The 23,885-nt window shown below is 39.2% G+C and overlaps 2 protein-coding genes across 3 annotated transcripts in view; both read left to right on the top strand.

Moving 5' to 3' along the window:
- LOC115662822 (disease resistance protein RPV1-like) overlaps positions 1–16,840 on the top strand; it is a 207,020-nt gene extending 190,180 nt beyond the window's left edge. For both annotated transcript variants that reach the window (XM_056309531.1, XM_056309532.1), the window contains one exon: positions 15,441–16,840. In XM_056309531.1, coding sequence (XP_056165506.1) covers positions 15,441–16,730 — 1,290 coding nt within the window. In that variant the 3' untranslated portion in view covers positions 16,731–16,840. The remainder of the gene's footprint in view (positions 1–15,440) is intronic.
- Positions 1–23,885, top strand: part of LOC115662566 (disease resistance protein RPV1-like) — a 242,019-nt gene that overhangs the window by 86,625 nt on the left and 131,509 nt on the right. Inside the window, exons 2-3 of the mRNA XM_056309517.1 lie at positions 5,283–5,659; positions 6,004–6,131. The gene's annotated coding sequence lies outside the window, so the exon portion shown is untranslated. The remainder of the gene's footprint in view (positions 1–5,282; positions 5,660–6,003; positions 6,132–23,885) is intronic.

Here is a 23,885-nt window from a genome sequence, read left to right on the forward strand (position 1 = left end):
GCTTCTTTTTAGGGTTTTCTCGGTTTCCTCGGTTCGTTCCTCATTCTCGGTCTGGTTCCCGATTCTCGGTTCGGTTCCCTCGGGAACCGGACAGGGGCGCACTGGAACCTAGAACCCTATGATGTATTCTTGACCTTTAGAGGCTACAACAATCTCATAAATGACCTACCCATCAGTGGCCGCGTTGGTTTGTGCTCAGTTCCTTTCACGAGAGGTCCTGGGTTCAAACTCGCCCATCGGTGATTTAAGTGGGGGGTCGTGGCGGTGGGATGCTGCGCTAGCCCCCCTCGAGGACTAGTCGGGCATCACCGCTGGTTTGAGCCCTAACTCGCCGGCCGCGCAGACACCTCGGTTATGCAAAAAAAAAAAAAACAACCTCATAAATGAAGAAACTGTGCCAATGTTTATGTTCAAGGATGATAACAGCCTCCCTGTTGGCGAAGGGTTTGGTTCACACATCCTTGATGCGATCGCATGGTCTAATAATTTCCGCAAAACAAATGAAGTTCAAGATTTTATCCATGTTACCTAGTAGGAAGATATAACAAGGACCAAGACTTAAACCACAATAAAAGACCAAGACACATAATTAGTGAATAGTAAGGCAGTTTTTTTTGTTTCAGCCAAACAAGATCTATTAGTTGTCCTTAGCCTGGACCGATATAAAATGAAAGTGTGACAAAATTTCATTATGATCGGCCAACGAAAACTAGTAAACCCCATTTGTGGTCCTTTCGAATTCATTAATAACTCTTCCGGCGGTTATTGTTGAGAAGTCAATGGTTGTCCACCAATAAAACATTTTCAAGACACAAATCTTTTAATGATGGACAGTAAATTGCATTTTACCCATTAACAAAATCATTGCTTTTTTTCCATTTGATACAACATAAGCCATGTAACAAGGAATTATAATGACAACATTTGGGCGACTTCCCAGGCTAGTCATAATGTTAAAGAACTTCAAAGCCTCTGCCACTGGTCTTTATGTGCAATGACCGTGGTGTATATGGCAACATCTAGCTCCCGGCTTCTGTCTTCCACATGCTTTAGCAATCGAATACCTATTCTAGCGTTACCAATTCTGCACAATCCCTTCACTATGTCCTCCATATGCTGAGACTAAAAACGATGGGAGTAGTTCCCTTTGAATTCATCCGATCGATCATGTCAATGGCCGTGGCGCAAAGCTTCTTCATCGTCTCCACAACTCCCAAGAGTTGTGTGTGAAACAGGGAGTTGAAGGCAAAGGGTTCATCCTAATCATTCTCTTCAAGTAGAATAAAGCCATAGCAATAGTTGGAAATCTTGGTGTATGCTCATTACTAAAGACGGATTCGGTGATTGGCAGCCAATTTTGATTTGAAGAAGTCCCAGATATACTCTTTAGGCGTGTGATCCCTAACCTTGTTCTGATGATTCATTTTGTTATCTGGAGTTTGTTTTATTTTGAAGTTGTCTGGGATTTGTCTTGTTGTTTCTCTCTTGTACTTTTGTGGAAATGAATGAAATGTTATTTTGACAAAAAAAAGCATACTATTCCACAGCCATCGTCATCGTGTCGTGGGGACGAGAACTACCTTCATTATTTCTACAAACGCTAATCAGCAATAAAAATGGGCGACAAAGTGATGATTCATGTATCGTAGAGCGAAATGAGACGGTCCAAGCACTTGTTGGCGGACTAGTCATCGAAGCCGAACTCGAGAGCCAAGCTCGGTAACCGAGCTTTCTCTATTTGCAAGCCTTGCTCATGGAATTTCAACTTGTTCGAGCATTTCGGAGGATTGATGATGCACAAGTCGGAATCGAATTGATCAATAGAGCACACTCGAAGTGCTCTTGTTCGAATACCTTCCCAGCAATGGCGGGATTGATGTTTTTCCTTTTCCTTTTTATATGACGGAGAATGGAGAGATTGGAGCCAATTTTTTTTTTAAATTTTTCTGACAATTCCATTTTCGCACTAGAAGTTTGTTTTAAGTTCTATTTTGCCCCCCTCATTAGTTTTTCTGGTTTAATTTGACCCCCCTTGGGTTTGTTTGGTGGGAGGCTTTTCTTTTAGGGAAAAGACCACCAAAAACCTCAAATTATGCCACCTATGACACATTTATCCTGAACTCTTTTTTATGACACCAAAAATCTCAAACTATGCTATTTGACATATTTACCCAAATGTACTTTAGTCCATGGGCATTTTCGTCTTTTTGCTTTTTCTTTTTTTTTTTCCTTTCCGGCGAGGGCGGCCCTCGCCGCATCGGGCGAGGGCGAGGTGGCCCTCGCCCTCGGTGGAGCCAGGCATGCGAGGTGGCCCTCGCTCGGGTGAAGCGAGGGCGCCTCGCCCGACTCGTGCAAGGGTCGCCTCGCCCGGCGTCGGGCGAGGGTCGCCTTTGTTCGGAGTCGGGCGAGGGCCGCCTCGCCCGGATCGGCGAGGGCGACCCTCGCCGGTGTCAGGAGAAGGTCGCCTTGCCCGGGCGAGCGAGGGCAACCCTCGCCCGACCCAGGCGAGGGTGGCCCTTGCCCAACTCAGGCGAGGGCGACCCTCGCCCAACGCCGGCGAGGGCGACCCTCGCCGGAAAAGAAAAAAAAAAGGAAAAAAAAGAAAAAGCAAAAAAGACAAAAATACCCATGGACTAAAGTACATTGGGGTAAATGTGTCACAAATAGCATAATTTGAGATTTTTGGTGTCACAAAAAAAAAGTTCAGGGTAAATGTGTCACAGGTGGCAAAGTTTGAGATTTTTTATGGTCTTTTCACTTTCTTTTACTTAGTTCTTTTTTGGGGCTAAGCCATTCTTGACCGTTGCAGGAATATGTGTGAAGGCTCCTTTGCAACCATAGGACTTGCATGTCGTACTGAAGTTATAAATCTACGAGACGTATCTCAAATTTCTTTTCTGTTGCTGTGTATAAGCAAAACAAAAGTAAATTTTTTTAAATTGACATTTTTATGTTTAAATATTAATATATATTTTTTAATGAGTAGGGAAACGAATAGCGTGTCACTCAATCATTGGTCAAAGCAATAGGCAAGTGAAGAAAAAGCTCTGCAGTTGTCATGCCGCATATAGTGGCTCCACGTGCTAGGGGGTACCACACTCGAGCGTCAGGCCAACTTGCCACGTGAAAGCAAATTAAAAAATCATTAATATTTTCTCTTTTTCAATTAACATGAATTGCATATACACATGGTTCAGGCTCATTAAAATATATATCGTATTAATTTTTTTTACTTTAAATTCATAACAATCTATTTTTTAAATTTTAGCTAATCCATATATGATTTAGGTCATTAAATATGAGTTAAAAAGTAGATTTTTGACCATTTTTCAATGTCTCTAGCGGTGAGAGGCTTTCATTTCAACGGGGAAGGGAAAGCACAGTGTTGTCCATCTTCACTTTGATTTGCACGGCCGAGTAATCCCACTACAAAGAGAACTAACAAAAGGTGAGAGTTAGTCGGTTAAAGAAGTAAATTTCCTCATCAAAGACGCGCGAGTCCACGGTAGGATTGTGTGTACCCAAGCACATCCGGCTCATCTTTGAGGCAAGAGAAGAAGTAATTTCCAATATGGACACCTTGCCAAAGTTGCCAAGTAAAGGAGATGATTGCACGGCTCTTTTGAAATAGCATCATGAGGAAAATAAATAATTCTTCCGACGTAAAAGTATCGATTCTTTCTGTTCATGGGGCGGGTAAAGCCAAAGGTCGCCCATCTTTCACTTTGATTCGAGTGGCCACGCGGTCCAATTACAAAGAGAGAGCAACAAAATATCCTTTTAAGCCTAAATTGAGGTAGTCCTGCCCATTTAGAGCAAGGGATTGTTTTGGTGGGTCTTGGTAAAAAAGGCGAGGGTTAGAAAGAAGTACAATTGCCTCGTCGAAGAAAAGGCAATTCCACCACAAGATTGCGCGTCTTCAGAGAATAAGTAAAAGCTTTTATTTAAAGTCCCAAGTGCTTGTGCTTGAAGAGGAGAAACGCCAATCACCATAAATCACTCAGACCCTCGTTTTTGTACTAAAATATTTGGTTTTGACAGCTTTAGGATTTTTTTTTCTTTTGGGGTAAGGAATACTACTTTTATTTATCATTAGAAGTTCTAGACAAAATCCAAAGAAGTTGGGGGGCCGGGCTAATCAAGAAGAAGAAAGAGGGGAAAATTATCAAAAAAGTCCTAAACCTAATATAATTGTGCCAATTTAGTCCTAAACATTTTGTATTTGTATCAATTCAGTTCATCCGGTCAATTTTGGCAGGCCGGCACTAATGTGGATGTTGGCCAGCGCCCACATCAGCATCGGTCGATGCTAACGTGACGATTTTTAATTTTTATTGGAATTTTTTATATTAATTTATTAATTTATTTTCTTTTTTTTTTCCTTCTTTTTTTTTCCACTATGGCCGGCGAGCTATGGCCAGCGAGGGTCGCCGAAGCTCGCTAGCCACGGGGCGTGGGCCGCGAATCCCTTGCTCGGCCTTGCCCAAATCTGGGCGAGGCCATGGCCGCCATCACCCACGGCCGGCGAGGTTTACTTCATTGGACATTTGCTCTTGGGCACAACAATCAAAGGTAAAAAATTTAATAAAAAGTATATTAAAAAATTGCTATGTTAGCGTCGCCCGGGTGGCCGGTGTCTACGTCAACGTTGGTCAGCCAAAATTGGCCGGATTGACTGATATAAATTCAAAAGGTTTAGAATTGAATTGACAAAAAAAGTTTAGAACTGAATTTGGCATAATTACGCTAAGTTTAGGATTTTTTTGATAATTTTTCCGAAGAAAGAGTATTCAAATGTTGGGTTTTAGCTGCCCAATCAGCTAATTGATTCGCCGTTCTTCCACCGATGGGCCACGGATATACTTTTGAAATTAGCCAACTGGGCTCGGGGCGTCCAAGAAACAAGTGCCCCCACCTCCCATGCCTCCACGTGATTACGTTCCAGCAAGAGAGAGAGTCAACCAGTGCCGCGTTGTCCGACTCCCAAGTACCAAGCTTCTCTTTACTACTTCTAGATCTGAAAGTGCGTCAATAGCCTCTACCACTACCAGAAAGCGAGAGCTTCGGCTTGAATCGGCGAGCAAGCGGGTGATTTCTTCGTCGCGAATCCCATCGAGCAGTACACCTGTGGCGTCGCCAGGAACACCCGCAATCGCTCCATCGATATTTTCATCTCGAGGGACCGGTTTCTTCGGCGGGCACCGATTCGCAGGTAAATCAACTCGAATCGTGTCAAAGTTTCGAACTTTCAGCGTTCCGCTTGCTATAATTTCTGATCACAGGCTCCGCCGAGGCATATTAGGCTTCCTGGGTGTTTGGGGGGTTCTTCGTCGGAGCACACTGAGGTCGTCTCTGGATTTCCAGATACACCGGAGAAGAGCTGCGATCTTATCGAAAGATAGTGAGTTCCCTTGTCTGTCGTTGGTGATTTTCGTAGTAGACACTCGTCCTTTCTCGTGGATGTTCTGACCTGAGATCTGCAAAATTTGCCTCGGTGTCTTTCCGAACCGAGCCGGTCCGGGTTGAGGCGTGAAGGTGTGAATCTTCCGATCGTAACGTCCCGAAGACACAACTTGATCTGCTGCTGCCTCGAGGCAACTTCTTACTCTCGAACACGGAAATCCATCACAGTAATTTCATCTCTGCATCGCTCCTCGAGGTAAGCCCGACCTTCATTCTCCTGTCTGTTACAATTGATAGGACAAAAATACATTTGACTATTACTCATGGCGTCCTTTTAAGGCATACAGAATACTACTTGCGAAATTCCCTAGGGACGATAGGGTGGGATAGACTTGGCAATAATGATTTATGCATGTTTAGGGTGGGAGAGAATGTGACATTTACAAGAGGAAGAACGTCTCTGATAATATCATAGTGAAAAATTAGCAAGAGCCACATTTATCTGTTTAACAAAATGGTTTATAAGTAGATATGACCAGAATTGGTCATTCTGTACTCTCTCTCTCTCCGTCTCTCTCACGTTCGGCCTCTCTCTTGCAGAACAATTCGAAACTATCGTCCTCACTCGCTTTCTTTGATCTTCTCCCTCTTGGAGTTTTTCGCCCAGGCTTGTTTAGGGTTTCCTCTCTCCGATCTCACGCCTCTCTTCGCATCTCAGCTCGCAGGAGGTAATTGCCTTTTCATGTCTCATTAGCATGTCGTTTCTGTTGATTCTGTCGCTCTGTTATTGGAATAATCGGCTGAACTAAGTGTGTTCTGGGGCCCTTTTTGTCTATTGGGGATGTGTGGTGGCTGCTGAACAGCAGAGGAGGGTCTTCTATTCTCTCTTCTGGAGTCGCTGTTACCTGTTAACGAGGTATGTCACCAGCTCAGATTTGACTTCGGTGAAAAAAGAAAGCCCTTTGTTTTTGACTTCAGATGTGGCTCATCCTATGATGGCCTTGCTGTCTGATTGTTAGTTGCATTGTAATTCAGTACTGATCTTTTGTTGAACTAGAACGAGTAGGTCTACAAGTGCGCTAGACTCTATTGCGTGCAAAATTGCCACATTTCGCTTGAATCCAGAGACCATTTTTTTTATGCATTGTGAGGTTTCTCTGTGTTTGAAGGTCCTAGATCAATTTATAGAAAAATAAATCAGAAAAATAAAAGTAGGCTGGTTCATGGTCAACTAGTTTGGTTCTCGGTTACAAAATCGGAGAACCGATTATTACGGAATAAGTTCCGGATTCTTAGTTTAGAACCTACTCATCATAAAACCGATCATCCTAAGAGTAAGTCTTCTCTTAAGGAGATTTCATTCGACAATTTTACCTCCCTATAGAACATTCCAAATGAGTAATATTCTGTTTTCCTCGAATTGTTGGACCATTAATCCTAGAAAGTGTATTCCCTTTCACCTCTAACTCATTTTCTCCCTTCTTTAGCAAATAAAAAAGAAAAAAAAATCATTTTCTCCCTTCAAAGCTTTAAAAATTGACCGAGTCTTTACTTGAAAAAAAGAAAAATAAATGAGGAATAAAAAAAGTACGGTGAAAGTTTGAGCATTTTAACTATATTGCTACTTTTTACCTGCTTTCACCTCATGATAGTTTCAATCATCACAATATAAAACATACCGAAATCCATAGTATGATACTTCTCGAGATCTTTTACACGATATCCAATAATAAGAAAAAAGTCCTAGTTGATCTTATGACACACACATGAAAACAATCAAATAAATCGAGCGATACGGACATATTAGGAGATTCACCTAGCTTTATATCACTCATTTCCTACACCTCTTTTGTTACAAACAATAAATTTGTTCTTCAAAATGCGATTAATCAATTTTAACCTGACTTATCACGAATTTAACTGATAATCCTATTCTACTTCCATTTAATTGGATAAAGAATCTTTGTGGTGATATTCTCAAGGTGGGCACTCCAACAAAAATGGGGACAAGCACTCGACGCCATTGTTTCAAACCTTGGTCGTCTCTGAATTTTCCTCAACAGCTTCCTTTTACAGACAAGCTATCAATCAACTTTTTAGATTTGAAAATTTGAAACGAAAGGCTCAGTGATAATATACCAGTTCAAAATAAATTCATTTTACATGGAATTGTACCATGTGGTGCCGGCGTGGAATAGATAAAAGATAAATAACCATGGGCATTTTGTTTATCTCTACCTCACATTTCCAACTTCATTAAGAATATGGAAATTTTAAACAAAATTAGAATATAAAATCACATCCACAATTGCAAGCTTGGTCCTCTCTCGACGTCTTTCACACGTTTCTAATTCCATTTCAACTCAATCATTATCTTTTAAGTTTATCGAATTCCCATTTTCAATAACCAAATAAGAAACCGAACGTATGCTTTATATTTTTAATTGAACACAATATACTTGTACACATATTCTTATAGCCCAATTGAAAAATCAATGCACACGTTACTTGTGAGTGGATCAAGCCAACAGGTTTGACTTGAATAGGGTGAGGTCCAAAAGAAGATAAGGCAAGGACTAAAAGCATCTGCAACTGCTCCTAGTCAATCAATTACTAATTAATTAAAGATTTCATGTTAATTTTTTTCTTGCGTGGTAACAGATTCATGTTCATACTTGTTCGTAGAGATTAGTTCATCAATCCTTTTATGCAGCAGAATAGCATCTTTCATTCCAACTTCATTCCCTTGTTTCACTTTCAATTCGTGTTCATGAAGGTTTCTATGTGTCACGAATACATAATTCAAAAGCCTTTTGGACGTTACCCCTAAAAGTAAGCCCAGTCACTTCATTCCCTTCTTTTCTATGTTTTTTTTCCCTAAATCATCTTTTATTTTTTTTGAATATTTCGCATACTTCTATTTTCATTGGTTTACTAACTTTTCAAGAGGTGAATGATATGGCAACAAACCCACCCATGGGTAGCTCAGTTGGTTAGAGCGTACTTGGGATTGTGTGATTAGGCGCACTGGTCCCAGGTTCGATTTCTCAGCTGAGCACTTATGATTTAAGATTTAAGTGGGGGGCCATGGCGGTGGGTTGCTGTGCTAGTCTCCCCCGAGGAATAGTCGAGGTGCGCGCAAGCTGGCCCGGACACCTCAGTTATCAAAAAAAAAAATGATATGCCAACAAAATTGTAAAAAAAAAAAGGCCCGAAAAAGAACTCAAGGATAGTGTACAAGTATTTCGTATATCATTAGTAACTTAATACTAACGTGTTATGCTCATTTGGTGTCATTTAACAAATTATATCTCTATTTTGCACACAATATATCAATCGATAATGTAAATTTGAAAGTTTGAAGTGAACAGCTCGATAACATGGTATCATAAATTCGTCCTATATAAAATTATTGGCATGTGGGTCCAGCACGAAATAAATAAGAGAAATGACAACGACCATTTGTTCATCTCTACCTCGCATTTCCAATTTCATTAAGAATATGAAAATTTTAAAAAAATTGAAATATTAAATCACCAAATTTGAACCAAAACATAAAAGAAGTGAACCAACCGATCCGAAACGAATAGAGAAGCAACATTCACACAAAAAGAGAAAAGAACATAGGAGAGAGAGAGAGAGAGAACCGTGAAAATTCATAGACTTTGGACATTCTTTTTTTTTCATTGTTTTTGTGAGCGATCATGTTACTAAAGATACAGATGACAATTCATGTCGTATCATATTAATTGTGTCATTCGAGTTAGGATATAACATAAATAAGGTAAAACGCGAACAAGATGTGTTTAGTAAACGCGTTGAACTGCCATAACACGAACACGACACTTTTAATAAAGCAAGTCAGACGACACGACACGACAAATGCGATTATTAAACATGTCACTATATAAAATGTCAACACGACACCATGTAGTATGCTAACCTGTGTACATGCAAAAAGATGCAACACATTGCATTACATCTAATGCAAAGAGGAAAATTGCTTCCTGTGATATTCTAATTACAAGTGAGACGCAGTCTTTTGTATTAACATTAATCCTATTTAAGAGCCATAAAATTTTATCACACAAAAAGCCCCAAATTTCAAACATATTAAAGCCATAAATTTCAAATTCTAAAAATTAAGAACACAAAAACAAGCAGACCACGAAAGAAGAGAGGGAAAGTTAAAATCAATATATGTTGGGATACATGTTGGGTGGAAATGATGTAAATGGAACTTAATTTCTTTGATAGACTTAATTATCCTTCATTTTATTCATCTTAAAAAAAAAGGCTTCGACCAAAAAAAAAAAGGAAGTAAGGCCAATTTTGGAAGAAAAGTGCAATTTTTGCATTACCTCTCATTTCTATGCACTTTTAGAAAGAAATAAAATGTGGGCCCAAAAGGAAGTATTTCCCTTTCATTTAGAATCATTTTCATCGACTTCCTTCATAATTTAAACAGTTGAGCAATTAAAAATTTTTCCTCGATTAATATTTTAGTTTTAGTTAATTTTACATATGAGCGATGCCTAAAAATTGAAACCCGCCAAATTAAAAACATGATTGATAGAAATTTCCTCCAATTAAGAAAGTGCACGCATCTAGAGGATGAGGTTTATTGGGCAATAATTACACGGCACTACATTAGTTTGGCCAATGGAAATGGGATAAGACAGAAGGGGTTGTGAACATGCGGTGGTGGAGATTGTTAGGCTAAAAATAATAAGAGTAAGGTCGAAGATTATGATCGGGATTAGGCATCGTGTGAGCTTATATTCAGGGGAAGATGCTTCCATGGAGTTTCCTACATAATTTCAATATCTTAAGTGTGAACTGAAAGAATCGGTCTTTAAATATCATAGACGTGCGAGAAGTCATGTAGTTGTTCAAATGTGTCTTGAGGAAGTCGACTAATTACCCTTCGATATGTTTAATTTCAAATATGTGTTTCTGAAGAAGTAAATGATCTGGGCTTTTTGGGGGCCTCTTCAGGGCCACCTAATATTCCGTAGTGAAACGACGTCAGCTAACTCAATTGAAGTCCTTTCTCAAGAACGCAAACCTTCTTCAGCTTTTGCCTAGTGGAGAAATTGACGTCCACGTTGTCTAGAGTGGACCAAGCCAACAAGTATTTGCAAAAAAGCATCCTAAAAGCATATTTCGTTGGTCGTCAATCCTTTTAAGCAGCAAAAAAACATCTTTTCGTTTTTACTTTCCCCCTCATATCACCATGGACAAAGGGCAGAGTAAGAGAAAGAGAGCAGAGGAAGAGAGCATTGAGGGAGCATCCACTTCTTCGTTCATCTCTCCGGTACCCACGGATGTAGGTAGCGGTCAATACGATGTGTTCTTGAGCTTTAGAGGCTCGGATACCCGCAAGGCATTCACTGATCACCTCTATCACAGTCTGATCAAGGCAGGGACAGTACCGATTTGCGTGTTCAGGGACGATAACAGCATACCAATTGGCGAGGAATTTGATTCACAGATTCTCGATGCCATCGCACAGTCTAAGATTTCAATTCTCGTCATCTCTGAAAATTATGCTTCGAGCAAATGGTGCCTCCGCGAGCTCATTCATATCATGGACCGCAAGAAGAGCACATCACACATAGTGTTGCCCATCTTTTACAAAGTGGACCCATCGGATGTGCGGTATCTAAAAGGAAGTTTTGGAGAGGCATTCCATTCGCATAAGAAGCATTTTGATGAGAAGGATATCCAGGAAGGGCAGCGAGCACTTAGAGAAGTGAGTGACTTACATGGATGGGAATCCAAGAAAGTTGCTAACGGGTACTTTGCTTCCACCTGAACTTTTCTTTTTTGATAAGTGAGTTTTCTTGTTCACGTGAAACAGATGAATCACAGTGGTTTCCAACGGAGAAAAAATCAAAAAAATGACAACCCCTCTTGTCAGTAGTATCATTTACCAAACAATACGCTTAGAGAGGACTCGAATGCTTAGTCTTCCGAAGCTTTATCACCCCCAAATACAATAGACCTCCTCATGCCAATGAAAGTTGGCTCAGTTGAAAAGGACCGAACACTTACTTCACATTACCATGTCTAGGTTTGATTTCCACAATCAGTAAACCCCATTGGTAGCAATCTGTAAATCAACTATAAGTCCTCAATTTAGACGTGTGTGCTAGGGGTGTGCAACTGGACCAGCCCACCCGAAAAATAGGTTCGGGAACCGGTTCCATTTTTTGGGAATCGGTTAGAGTAGGTCCGGTTTCCGGTTTCAAGTGAAAACCACTCAGACCGGTTTTAGAACCAGTTTTATATGGAGGTCCACTTGCAATTTTATATGACCAGAATTCAAAGCATGATATCAGAAATGAAGAGAGAGGTGATCATTATTTGCGGATAATCTAACTCAAGGGCTTGTAAGCATTATAGGGAGCAATTTCCTTTTTCTTAAAATTTTTGTTTTGTAACAAAGAAACTACATATCTAACTAGAACCTATGCTATTTTATCACATCCATTAAATTATTGGGACTAAGATAATCTGCTTTTGTATGAATACTTAAGATTTTTTGCACAATCAAACTTATAACCTTTGATTTGAGTTATAAGTTTTCCTATTTGCTACGTGGAAAAAATGAAACCCAAAAAAGGAACAAAAAAAATAGGTTCTTGGGTAGATCCTGGAACCGGATCGAAAAAATAAGGTAGGTTCCAAAACAAGGTTCAGGGCAAACAGAGTAGGTTCCAGTTTCAAAAAATTAGGAACCAATTATAACAAGGTTGGTTTTAGGTTCCAGGTCTAAAATCAACCCACTCTGGAACCGATCACTCATAATGTGTGCTGCCCTAGCCTTTTAGTGGAGTAACCTCCTTTTCTCCTAAACTTTTTTTAATAAAAAAAATATCGATCTCCTTTCATTCAACTAGCAACAATCTTAAGCCTTGTAACAGATATTATACTTCTAAAGACTCTTAACAAGCCAGGTGCACCGTCTTATTCTATTTCAACAAGATCCATCTAACGAAAGAGAAAAAAATGAAACGATTGCTAGCTATCATCACCCATTGTTTTTTGTGAAACCAAAACATCTTGCATGTTAATTGGCCCCATCCATCCTTCACATGTATGTCAGTGTCTTTTGATGAGATTAAGTATAATTACGAAATTATCAATTGAGTTTTGTTGTTGGACAGGCATGAAGGAGAATTAGTGGAAAAAGTTAAGGAAAAGGTTCTGAGCGAGTTACGACAAGATTTTCAGCTTGATGTTACTAAGCACTTAGTTGGAATTGGTGATCATGTGAACAAAATCAGGAATTGGGTAGACACTCCTGCCACTAATGCTCGAATGATTGGAATCTATGGCATGGGCGGGATAGGCAAGACAACTCTTGCCAAGTGTATCTACAATCAACTCTCAAATAAATTTATGCATGTCAGCTTCCTTCCGGATGTTCGAGAAACTACCAGGCGCCACGGTATTACGTATCTACAGAGTCAACTTATATTGGATATACTAAATGCAAAAGAGGAAGTGTCTAGAATTGATGATGGAATTAATATAATCAAATCTAGATTCAGAGAAAAGGTTCTCATTCTTCTGGATGATATAGATGACAAGAATCAATTAGATTCGTTGGCTAGGGAACGTAGCTGGTTTATAGCAGGAAGTATGATCATTGTTACCACTAGAAATGAAGCCGTTCTTGATCAATCTGAATTCGAGGTAGACTACAAGTATGAATTGAATGAATTGGATGAGGTGCAAGCTTTGCTTTTGTTCAACAGACATGCATTTCGTATGAACCATTCTCCGACGTACTTTGAGGGTATATCTCGTGATATCATATCGACCATGGGTGGGCTTCCCTTGGCACTTCAGGTTGTAGGTTCATACTTGTACAAAAAAACGAATCGAAAAGTATGGGAAGATGTGCGGAAGCAATTAGAAGGCCAACCACATAAAGATGTCCAAAAGATATTGCAAATAAGTTATGATGCATTAGAAGAAGGACATAAGCAGATTTTTCTCGATATTGTTTGTTTCTTTATTGGCGCAGATAGCAAAATGCACAAACTCGCCATGTACATGTGGGAAGACTGCGGGTTTTATCCAAGTCAAGGAATTGAAGAGTTGAAGTTGAGGTGCTTAATTAAAATTGGAGATGATGGTGAGTTTATGATGCATGATCAACTGAGAGATCTAGGAAGGAGCATTTTTTGTCAAGGGCAACCGCTTGACAAACGTAGGGGGCCATGGGATTGCAACTACAGGGGAGCCTCAAGAGTAGTATCGGAAGATATGGTAAAATATGGCACTCCTTTCTTTTGCTCTCCCTCTTATTTTAATATTTAATCTGATCTATTCTAATATTTCATCTAGCATGAACATATGCTCTTACTTTCTAGGAAAAAAAATTGTGTAATTGTGTGTAAACTTTTGACGAAAGTTTGAGGTTTGAAATCCCATTTTCACATAGTAGACTTTTTAATGCAATATACCGTATATATTGATGTACGAGCGAAAATAATGAAAGATAGCGTGGGGTGATGATTACAACAATTTAGTGACTTTTCCTACGAACAAACTTAAGAGAAATTATAACCATTGCAGGTTTTTCACTATTTAATATTTAAAGTAGAGATAACGACAAACGAGTCGTACCGTAAAAGTGAATCAAACCAACCAAAAAAAAATTCTAACCAATTGAACTTTTGGGGGAAAATATAGGTATTATTATTAAAGTCAATCAAAGCCATGTGGGATTTTTTTTCACCATCTTCAACTAATTAAATGATCTGTTTTAGAAGGAAATTATGACAGTATGTTTGGACTTATAAAATGCAAAAAGAAACAGTGACATTCTTATGCAAACGGACATGTGTCTTTGCTTTTTTTTTTGGTAAATAAAAATAAGTGATTTATCCAAAAACTTCCATATGACAGGTTTTGCTTAACGATATTGCTTAAGATCTAAAAAAGTGCTTTGCTAGCCAATGTCACCACATCTCTTTTTAAACATACTTTACAAAAAAAAAAGTTTCAGTTTTCAAAAAAAATAATGATTAAACACTCCACAAATATAGTTAATGAAATGAAAATCGGGTCCTTCCTTAGGTACTTAAAGGTAGCTCACTAGAACTCTTTGACAAATTCTTTTGAAAAATTATACACAAGTCATATGAAAATTTACAAGTAAACATTTGTGTGTTATAAAATGGTTTCATGTATTTCGTCTTAAATAAAATTCAAAGTGCACGCGCCGTATAATTTGAAAAAAAAAGCGAGCAAATGATAAAACATTGAGGTGCATTTGCCTTAGTTGTTTTAAAGCAATAATTATTTTAAAAAAATTAAATGCGAAATCAGGTGTCCGTATTTATGTACAGGAGTGATAGGAAGATAACAAATCGTGCAAATCCAAGATTTAGAAAAAATAAAAAAGTTAAAAAGTCAATTTAGAGACTCTCAATGGATTGATTGGATATAACTGGAGGGGAATTGAAAAGGATTCCGTCATTTTTTTGGTCTACTCGAATTACTTCCGCCATATCCAGAGGTACACAGATGAACCCTTTGAAAAAACTTGCAGAGCCCCTTCTCGGTCACGGACTGGATGCGGGCAGCTACAAGCGGAGACTCTTCTAACGAACTCCTTTCTGAAGTAAGATGGCTTCAGTGGCGGGTCAAGGGAAGCGATTTGTCTCTTCCGACGACCAATTTGCATCTACCGAAATCATCGGTGCTGGATTTATCATGGAGCGGCATCAAGCGGAGACTCCAACGGATTTGCATCTACCGAATTTCTCAATGTTGCGTCTTGGGAGACGATCCGCCTCTTCCGACGATCAGTTTGCATCTACCGAACTTATCGGTGCTGGAATTATCACACAGCGACATCATCACAGAGGATTGGGAAGGATGGAGTTTGATCACGGTAAGATTGGGGAAAAGAAGACAATCCTCTCTCTCTCTGTGATTTAAGATTGCGCTTTGTTTTTGTTTAGCCGATCCCCCACTCATTCTTTTGACAGCTTTATTCTCCTCTTCTTGTGTAGACGGCAAAGCGGCTACAAGTTCTCGACCTCAGATGCTGCTATAATTTAAGATGTACTCCTGATCTCTCGGCTTTCACGCAGTTGAAGATCCTCACCTTTAGAACTTGTCGGAGTCTGGAGCATCTCCACCCTTCTCTTGGCAAACTCAAGAGCCTCGTTTCCTTGGACTTGAATGGCTGTTGGAGTCTCAAGGAGCTACCACGGGAAGTGGGCGAATTAAAAGATTTAGAAGAACTTGTATTAGATGAATCTTGTATTACAGAGATCCCTACGTCTATTGGTTCTCTGAGGAAGCTGAAGAAACTGAGTGCCGTCCATTGTGAGTCACTGAGAGAAATCCCTAGCTCAATTGGGGATCTACAGAATTTGCAACACCTGGACTTGAGTTGTTCTGGGATTGAAAAGCTTCCCAGTGCTATTGGAAGGTTGAAAAATCTGCGAACTCTACGTCTCAATACATGCCCTTGCCTGAAACGGGCAATTCCAAGTGAAATCGGTGACTTGTCTTCGCTCGAGATTCTCGACATGGCTTGGGCACGGATATCTGACCTGCCAGAAAGCATCCGGAATCTTTCTTCTCTCCAACGCCTTTACACAGGGCTCCAGTCGCTGCCAGAGCAGCTTCCTATGGGCTTAACGTATCTGTATGTCGCTTCTCAGAGTCCCAGGTCGCTAAATCTTTCTAGCCTAATCCACCTAGAAAAACTCCATCTTCGGGCATGCCATCTACTTGAATACATCCCCGAGCTTCCCTCAAGACTCTTGAAACTCCATATTGAGAATTGTGGTAAGCTGATATTGCTTAAGCTCAACGGATGTGAGTACTTGGAAAAGTTTTCAATAAAAAAGTGCAGTTCAATTGAAAGATTGGACCTTTCACAATTAATTCATTTGAAACGATTACGTGTTGAGGATTGCAATAAGCTAGTTGAAATTCAGGGCAATTTGGAGTTCTTGGAGGACATGTCTATATGTCGCTGCAATTCCATTAAAAGGCTTCTCTGTGTAGAATCACGGTGTTTGAAGGAATTACGGATATACATGTGCAACAATCTAGTCGAAATTAGAGGTCTTGACGGTGCGAAGTTCTTAGAAAAGTTGGATTTTGGAGCATGCGAATCATTGGAGACTTTGCCAAATTTGACGAGATGTGAGAAGTTACGATCTCTAAATGTTTACAATTGCAAGAAACTTACTCAGCTTCGGGGACTTGAAAAGTTGGATTCAATTGATTTGAATATTTTTGGTTGCGACTCATTGGAAGCGATACCGGAATTATCTGGATTTTAGAAATTATGAATTAAAGCTGTTTTGCGACTCATGGAGTGATGTTTCCTCAACAGAGGTAAATTAGCAGTGAACAATCATTTTTCTTCTGAGATTCATGACCTACTTTTCATCACTATCTTCTTTTGACAAGAAGGTTTTCCATCACAGGTTCTGATTCTGAACTATCCTAGATTGCTAGTCTTACATAATTGAAGGAGTGGGGGAGTTGGTCATAGAAGCTGACATGATGCTTCGGCCAAGATCAAAATGTAGACCCAAATGACAATAAAAGGCATTGGTCATCTAGTAAGATTCTTCATCCTTGAACGGCCAGCGTGAACAAATAGAGTAATACTTTTCTTGAAGCTCTATTTTTTAAGAATGATGTTTTCCACACCGGGTTTCTATTTGATTGGTTTTGGAAACTCCATATTTGCCTACATATATTGCTGTTGGTTACGTTATAGCAATGCATTTAATTTATCCTTCCATTGGCAGCTTTTGTAGACTGCAAACAGATTAGCAGCTTGTGAGGCAAGGATGAAAATATCAAACACAGGTAAACAAGAATTCCCTAGTGATTTACAGTTTCCCTCTCTGTAAACCTGGGATTTGAAATTTTCTTCTAGAGGCTGATGATCTTTTGTCACTCAATATTGTAAACTACACCCAGATTTTCCCTGTCCAAAATTCATATTTTTCTTTGAAAAATCCTTGGCCATTTTGAGTTCCTTTGTGAGTTGCCTTGTGTCAAATTTGACTAATGACATATGTCCTGTTTGGGACAAACTCCATTCGGTTTTTCATGATAAATGAAAACCCTGTCAAGTTTCTTAATGTTCCCTTTATGTTCCTCTTGAGCCTTCTAAGAAGGGCTTCAATTCCCAGTAAGTATGATGAACTGAGCTAAAATAAAATATAAGGTTCAAGTGTTTCTGGTTGGTGATAAAAAAAAATGTTAAAGCAGTTTTGGCTAGTTTGTCATATATGAATGTACACCCCCTTAACATTACCAGTAGTCAAACTGTTGTTTTGAAATATTATCAAGGAAGGTAAACTGGTGCTACTGCTTCTGTGACAGGTTTGGTTGGTCTATGTAATGATCAAGGCTTACTTTGGGACTTCAATTCAATCAACTGTATTGATGACCTTTTGCATAATTGGACAATTTTTTGCCCATCTGTGAAACAAGCTAGGGCAAGGAGCTCAAGAATTTGCTAATTAGTTTACATCCCATTTGATCCTATTGTTGTCATGAAATTGCTTATCACATGATTGATTTGGGTATGGCTCACTTGGCTGAGAAACTTCAAATTCCAGACTTGAGACCGATCAAAATGAAGAAAAGAGATTTTGCAGAGGAAGCATCAGCAACAGCTGAGGACCATCTTGCGTGCCAACAGTGAGACAAGTCATGTATTTTTAACATAGGTAAATAAGCAGTAAATTATCATTTTTCTTCTAATATTCATGTCCTACTTTTCATCACCATCTTCTTTTGACAAGATGGTTTTCCATGACAGGGTACTGCACTTTCCTGAATTGCTAGTCTTACATAATTGAGGGAGCAGGGTAGTTGGTTGTAGAAGCTGACATGATGCTTCAGCCAAGATCAAAATGTAGACCCAAATGTCAATAGAAGGCATTGGTCGTCTAGTGAGATTCTTCATCCTTGAACAGCCAGCGTGAGTGAATAGAGTAATACTTTTCTCGAAGCTCTCTTTTTTAAGAATGATTTGCTCCACACTGGGTATCTATTTGATTGATTTTGGGGACAAACACCTTTCAATTTTCTGTGATGAACAAAAACCCTGTCAAGTTTCTTATTGTTCCCTTGATGTTCCCCTTAAACCTTCTAAGAAGGACATCAATTCTCAGTAACTATGAGGAGCCAAGGTAAAATAAAATTCAAGGTTCAAGTGTTTCAGGTTGGTGATAAAAAAAAATGCAAAATTAGTTTTGGCAAGTCTATCATATATGGTTTTAGACCACCTTAACATTATCAGTAGTCACACTATTGTTTTGAAAGATTATCAAGCAAGGTCAACTATTGCTACTTTTATGACAGGTTTGGCTGGTCTTATGTGATGATCAAGACTTACTTTGGGACTTCAATTCAATAAGCTGTATTGATGACCTTTTGCCTAATTGAACAAATTTTTTGCCCTTCCGTGAAACAAGCTGGGGCGAGGAGCTCAAGAATTTGCTAATCAGTTTACATCCCATTTGATCCTATAGTTGTCATGGAGTTGTTTTGTCACATGACTGATTTGGGTGTGGCTAACTTGGATGAGGAACTTCAACTTTCATGCCTTAGACCAATCAAAATGAAGAAAAGGGATTTTGCAGAGGAAGCATGAGCAACAGCCGAGGACCATCTTGCGTGCTAACTTTGAAGAGGCTCGTGAGCTAACTGGAGTGTCCTAAGGAAGTTTTGATGCTTGTGAAGATCGAAAACACTTGATCTGGTCTTAACAGCACATACCTGAACGATAGTAAATGTAGTATTTAAAATTGAATCTTCTTTCTGTATGCCCATTATGTTCTACCTCAGTCAATCAATTACGTAGCCACTGATATTTTTATATGTTACGCTGATGCAGAGTTGTTTGATGCGGTTACATTATAATGATATCACTCCTCAACTTGATGAGGCTCTGCAGAGGGAGGTATGCACTAACAGGATCCTCTATATCTATCATTTATTTGTGTGATAATATCATTTGCATGTCGTCATATTGGTTTCTGATTTGATAAGCTCAGCCTCATGTATGCGGCATTGAATTCGTAAAGTTGAAATTGGCCTCACAAATTATCCCGTATTGCTGATTTTGCTGATTAGATATTGCCAATAACCAAGTAACAAATACACCTTTCTGTTCTGTAGTTTAGGCACTTCACCTTTTCAACATAATATTATTAACATCAATTCTGCTCCTAAACACAAACAAGGGAAGTGTTGCTAATTGCTTACTTCTCCCAAGTCAGTTGTTTTCTTTTTCATTGGCCAGCTAATGAAGTTTCTGTTCAATGTGGTCCTACTGTGATTGGCGTAAATGATGTTTAGGCATTTGTACCTTATCTTTTAGGGGGTAAATTTTGATGCTATGATGTCGGTTTTTTTCATTTACTGATAATTAGTCAGTGCCATTCTTCTTGTGTAGTTCAAGCTGCATTTCATGAAACTCAGAGATAGTCCCCAAACACCACAGGATGGAGATACAGGCAGGAATGAGCTATGTCATTATGGAAAGGCATTCCGAAGTTCCTTGCTATTGGCTTTTATCATGTGCACCGTGTTGTTAATACTCTTCAAATGATTCTTGATATAAAGCGACCTCTTCTCATGTGGTGTTTTAGTCCTTTGCAAGCTTTGGCATGGTGCCAACCTTCAGCAATAGCCAAATCACAACTCGCTTGCATGAAGACCGCATGTGGAGGTGGTTCTATATGTGTAAGTTAAGCATAAGTCATATTTCCTCAACAGAGGTAAATAAGTAGCGAACAATCATTTTTCTTCTGAGATTCATGACTGACTTTTCATCAGTATCTTCTTTCAACAAGAAGGTTTTCCATGACAGGTTCCTGTACTTTCCTAAATTGCTAGTCTTACGTAGTTGAAGGAGTGGGAGAGTTGGCCATAGAAGCTGACATGATGCTTCAGCCAAGATCAAAATGTAGACCCGAATGTCAATAGAAGGCTTTGGTCATTTAGTAAGATTCTTCATTCTTGAACAGCCAGCGTGAGCAGAAAGAGTAACACTTTTCTCGCAGCTCTATTTTTCAAGAATGATTTGCCCCACACCAAGTATCTATTTGATTGATTTTGGAAACTCCAGATTTACCTACATATATTGCTGTTGGATACGTAATAGCAATGTTTTTCATTTATCCTTCTATTGGCAGTTTTTGCAGACTGCAAACAGATTAGCGGCTTGTAAGGCAAGGATTAAATATGTAACATAGGTAAACAAGAATACCCTAGTTATTTGCAGTTTACCCCTCGGTAAACCCAGGATTTGAAATTTTCACCTAGAGGCCGATGATCTTCTGCTACTCAATATTGTAAACTGCGCCCAGAATTTCCCTGTCCAAATTTAAAAAATCCTTGGCCATTTTGAGTTCCTTTGTGAGTTGTCTTGTGTAAATTTGACTAATGACAGATGTCCTGTTGGGGACAAACGCCTTTCGGTTTTTTTGTGATGAACGAAAACCCTGTCCAGTTTCTTAATGTTCCCTTGATGTTCCTCTTGAATTTTCTAAGAAGAGCATCAATTCCCAGTAAGTACGATGAACTGAGCTAAACTAAAATGTAAGGTTCAAGCGTTTCTAGTTGGTGATAAAAAAAAATGTTAAAAGTAGTATTGGCTAACCTGTCATATATGAATGTACACCCCTTAACATTACCTGCAGTCAAACTGTTGTTTTGAAATATTATCAAGCAAGGTAAACTGGTGCTACGTCTATGACAGGTTTGGAAAAGTGAAAAGAGCCCTTCCCAAAATTTATACTCATTTGGTTCGAACAAAAAACTTTGAAGGTATATCTAATTGGTTAATAATCAAACTCTACCACATCAAATTGTGGTCACCAATCATGCATTCAAGTTTCAATGGAAGCAATTTCTTGGATGCCACTCTCAGATATTCTTGTACCATGTACTAGATTATAATGGTGGATTTTTATTAGTTAAAAGCTACTCGCAAGGTACTCATAGTCTGATTGGCTTGTTGTCCACTCGAACTTGGACTCAATTTTTACATGGCACAAAACAAGGCCAAGTAGCTTGTTAAGCCAATTTCAAATCTATAAGTACTAAATCATATATAATGCGGTTTGTGTTAAAATACTTGTTAAATGTACTTAAAATGAAATAATTTAATTTTCAGAATATTGTTAAGCGTGACACAAGAAAAGTCGCAAGTAAAGTCTATATATTGACCGTGTAGATTATATATTTAGTTGCTTAATCAAAGGGCAATGGCCTTGTGATTGACTACTCGTAGAACATATCACAACCTTATCAACATAATTGATTTTAAGCTGGAAAATTGTGAATCCATCGGATAATTGGATGAATGAGTCGAACCAATTGAACCAATTAGGTTCTGTTCATGGGTTTTTCGCCTTTTTTCTTCTACTTCAATTTCATGCTAGCAATTTGCTTTGAGCATGTTTTTGAAGTTCTATCACATTTTATGTCAAGATCCTTTAACAGCCATACAAACAACTACGTAAGTTTCGAAAGGACAGAAGAGGTTTCACTTTATTTTTTTGGATTTCCTCAATTTTGTAACTCTGAGCTCGACGGGACGGTATTAGAAATATGAAAACTGTCCTCAAATCACTTTGGAACTACACAAAGCCTTTTGGTTTACTTGTCACCGGCACACGGCAGTTCAGACTATAGCTCTTCGGGCAGTATATGTTGCCATATGATGAATCGTACGAGGAGGAATCGATATAGACGAATTGAGGAAATTAGGGGTTTAAAGAGGCCCAGAAATAAGGCGTAAACAACATTTGGCCAAAACAAAGTCCTAAACAACGAAATCAACCCCGAAATAAATCAAAACATCAATCCTACAAACACAAGTATTCATCTGATTTTGCAAACAGCATCAAATTTTTTTAGGAAAAGAGCTTACTGAGAAGAGGAGAGATGAACAGATCAGACAACTTTGCATGGGTATGCATACAGAATCCTGTTACAAATAAATAAGAAGGTAAGAAAATTAAAAAAAAATCGGCATTTATAAATATATATGACTATCACATACGAGTTGTCTCATTTTCCTATTTTTTGAATGCTAGAGATCCATGAATGAAACGACGAGTCGAACGAACATAATACTGGAAAGATCGAACATTGTAGCACTCTTTTGAATATTTGATTACCATTAGATACATATAAAGATGAATATCCAATAAACACAGCAAGCCTCTCTGTTTCCTCTTGACAGATCTCACCCTTTTTCTCTCTTGATGGCGATGAACACGATATTCCATAATTTCTACTAATTAGAATCAGCATGTGATGCTCAAGCATTTGAGCTTCAACCATCGGAACCCTTGTTTGAAATAAGCCTTGAACTTGCCTTCGACGGAATAAAACTTGTATCTGGCCACCCTCCTCTTCCTCTTCTTCTCCGGATCATTCCACCACGACGCTTTTATCGCCGACTTCTTCACTTTATATAGTTTGTGTGGGGGTGAAGCGGGTTCGAGCATGCGAGGCCAGGATTTGGCTACGTACATTGGGTTTTGGTTAAGAGTTTGGATCGTCATGATCTCTATAGTCCGACCAACTCCATGGGATTGGTAGCTCGCCGACCACGGGTCCATCTGTGTCCTCGCTCTCTCTCGCTCTCTCTCCCGGCCCTCCCTCGTGGCCTCTCCCCTCTCTCAGACGAGAAGGATTCTTTTTTCGAGAGAGAGAGAGAGAGAGAGAGAGAGAGAGAGAGAGAGAGAGAAGGGGTCTCTCTAATGTTCTGAGATGGAGATGACAGCAAACAGAGAGGTGGTTTTTTCTGTTGAGGATGGAGACTTTCATGTAAGAGAGAGAGGCGACCAAGATTTGGACCTTCTATTTTTAACATTGGGATATAAATGCATGCAATTTTGTTCTTTCTTTTGATATTATGATGATGCTTTTCTTTTGTTAAGTGAAGTTAGAGGTTACATGCCATGCGGCGAAGGCTTCTGTATCTTTGATATTAACCCGTGATGCCACCAAAATCGGCTTCAGAGGCGAGACGAATTCGTCCCAAACCTACATTCACAGGGTTCATCAGGTGGATGAAATTTCAATTATTCAAAAATCAAAGAAAGATCCGCAACGATACTCATCTTAAATCAATGATACTGATACAAGACCTAGACCAAATCCAAAAGGAAATTAACGTGATCATGCACATACCTAAATTGCAGTTACTTTTGGTTTCACTTGTCCCTCTTTTTGGTTCTTCCCATAGCCAGATACAGCACGCTTTGTTTCCCCAGAAATCGCTTAGCTAGAGATCTGGAATGTGAACGATAGGCACGGCAAAGGCAACTAACAGCGCAAGGTGCAATGTCTGCATAGATGGCCGCTCGTTTTGGCGAATGACTCACCAATACTATTTAGCTCAAGTCGAGTATATACACTCTTAATCCAAGGAAATTCAAGAGTAACTT

The sequence above is a fragment of the Syzygium oleosum genome, unplaced genomic scaffold (assembly GCF_021117445.2).
Source record: "Syzygium oleosum isolate NSW1041296 unplaced genomic scaffold, Sole_v2.1 Sole_v2.03, whole genome shotgun sequence".
Taxonomy (NCBI): Eukaryota; Viridiplantae; Streptophyta; class Magnoliopsida; order Myrtales; family Myrtaceae; genus Syzygium; species Syzygium oleosum.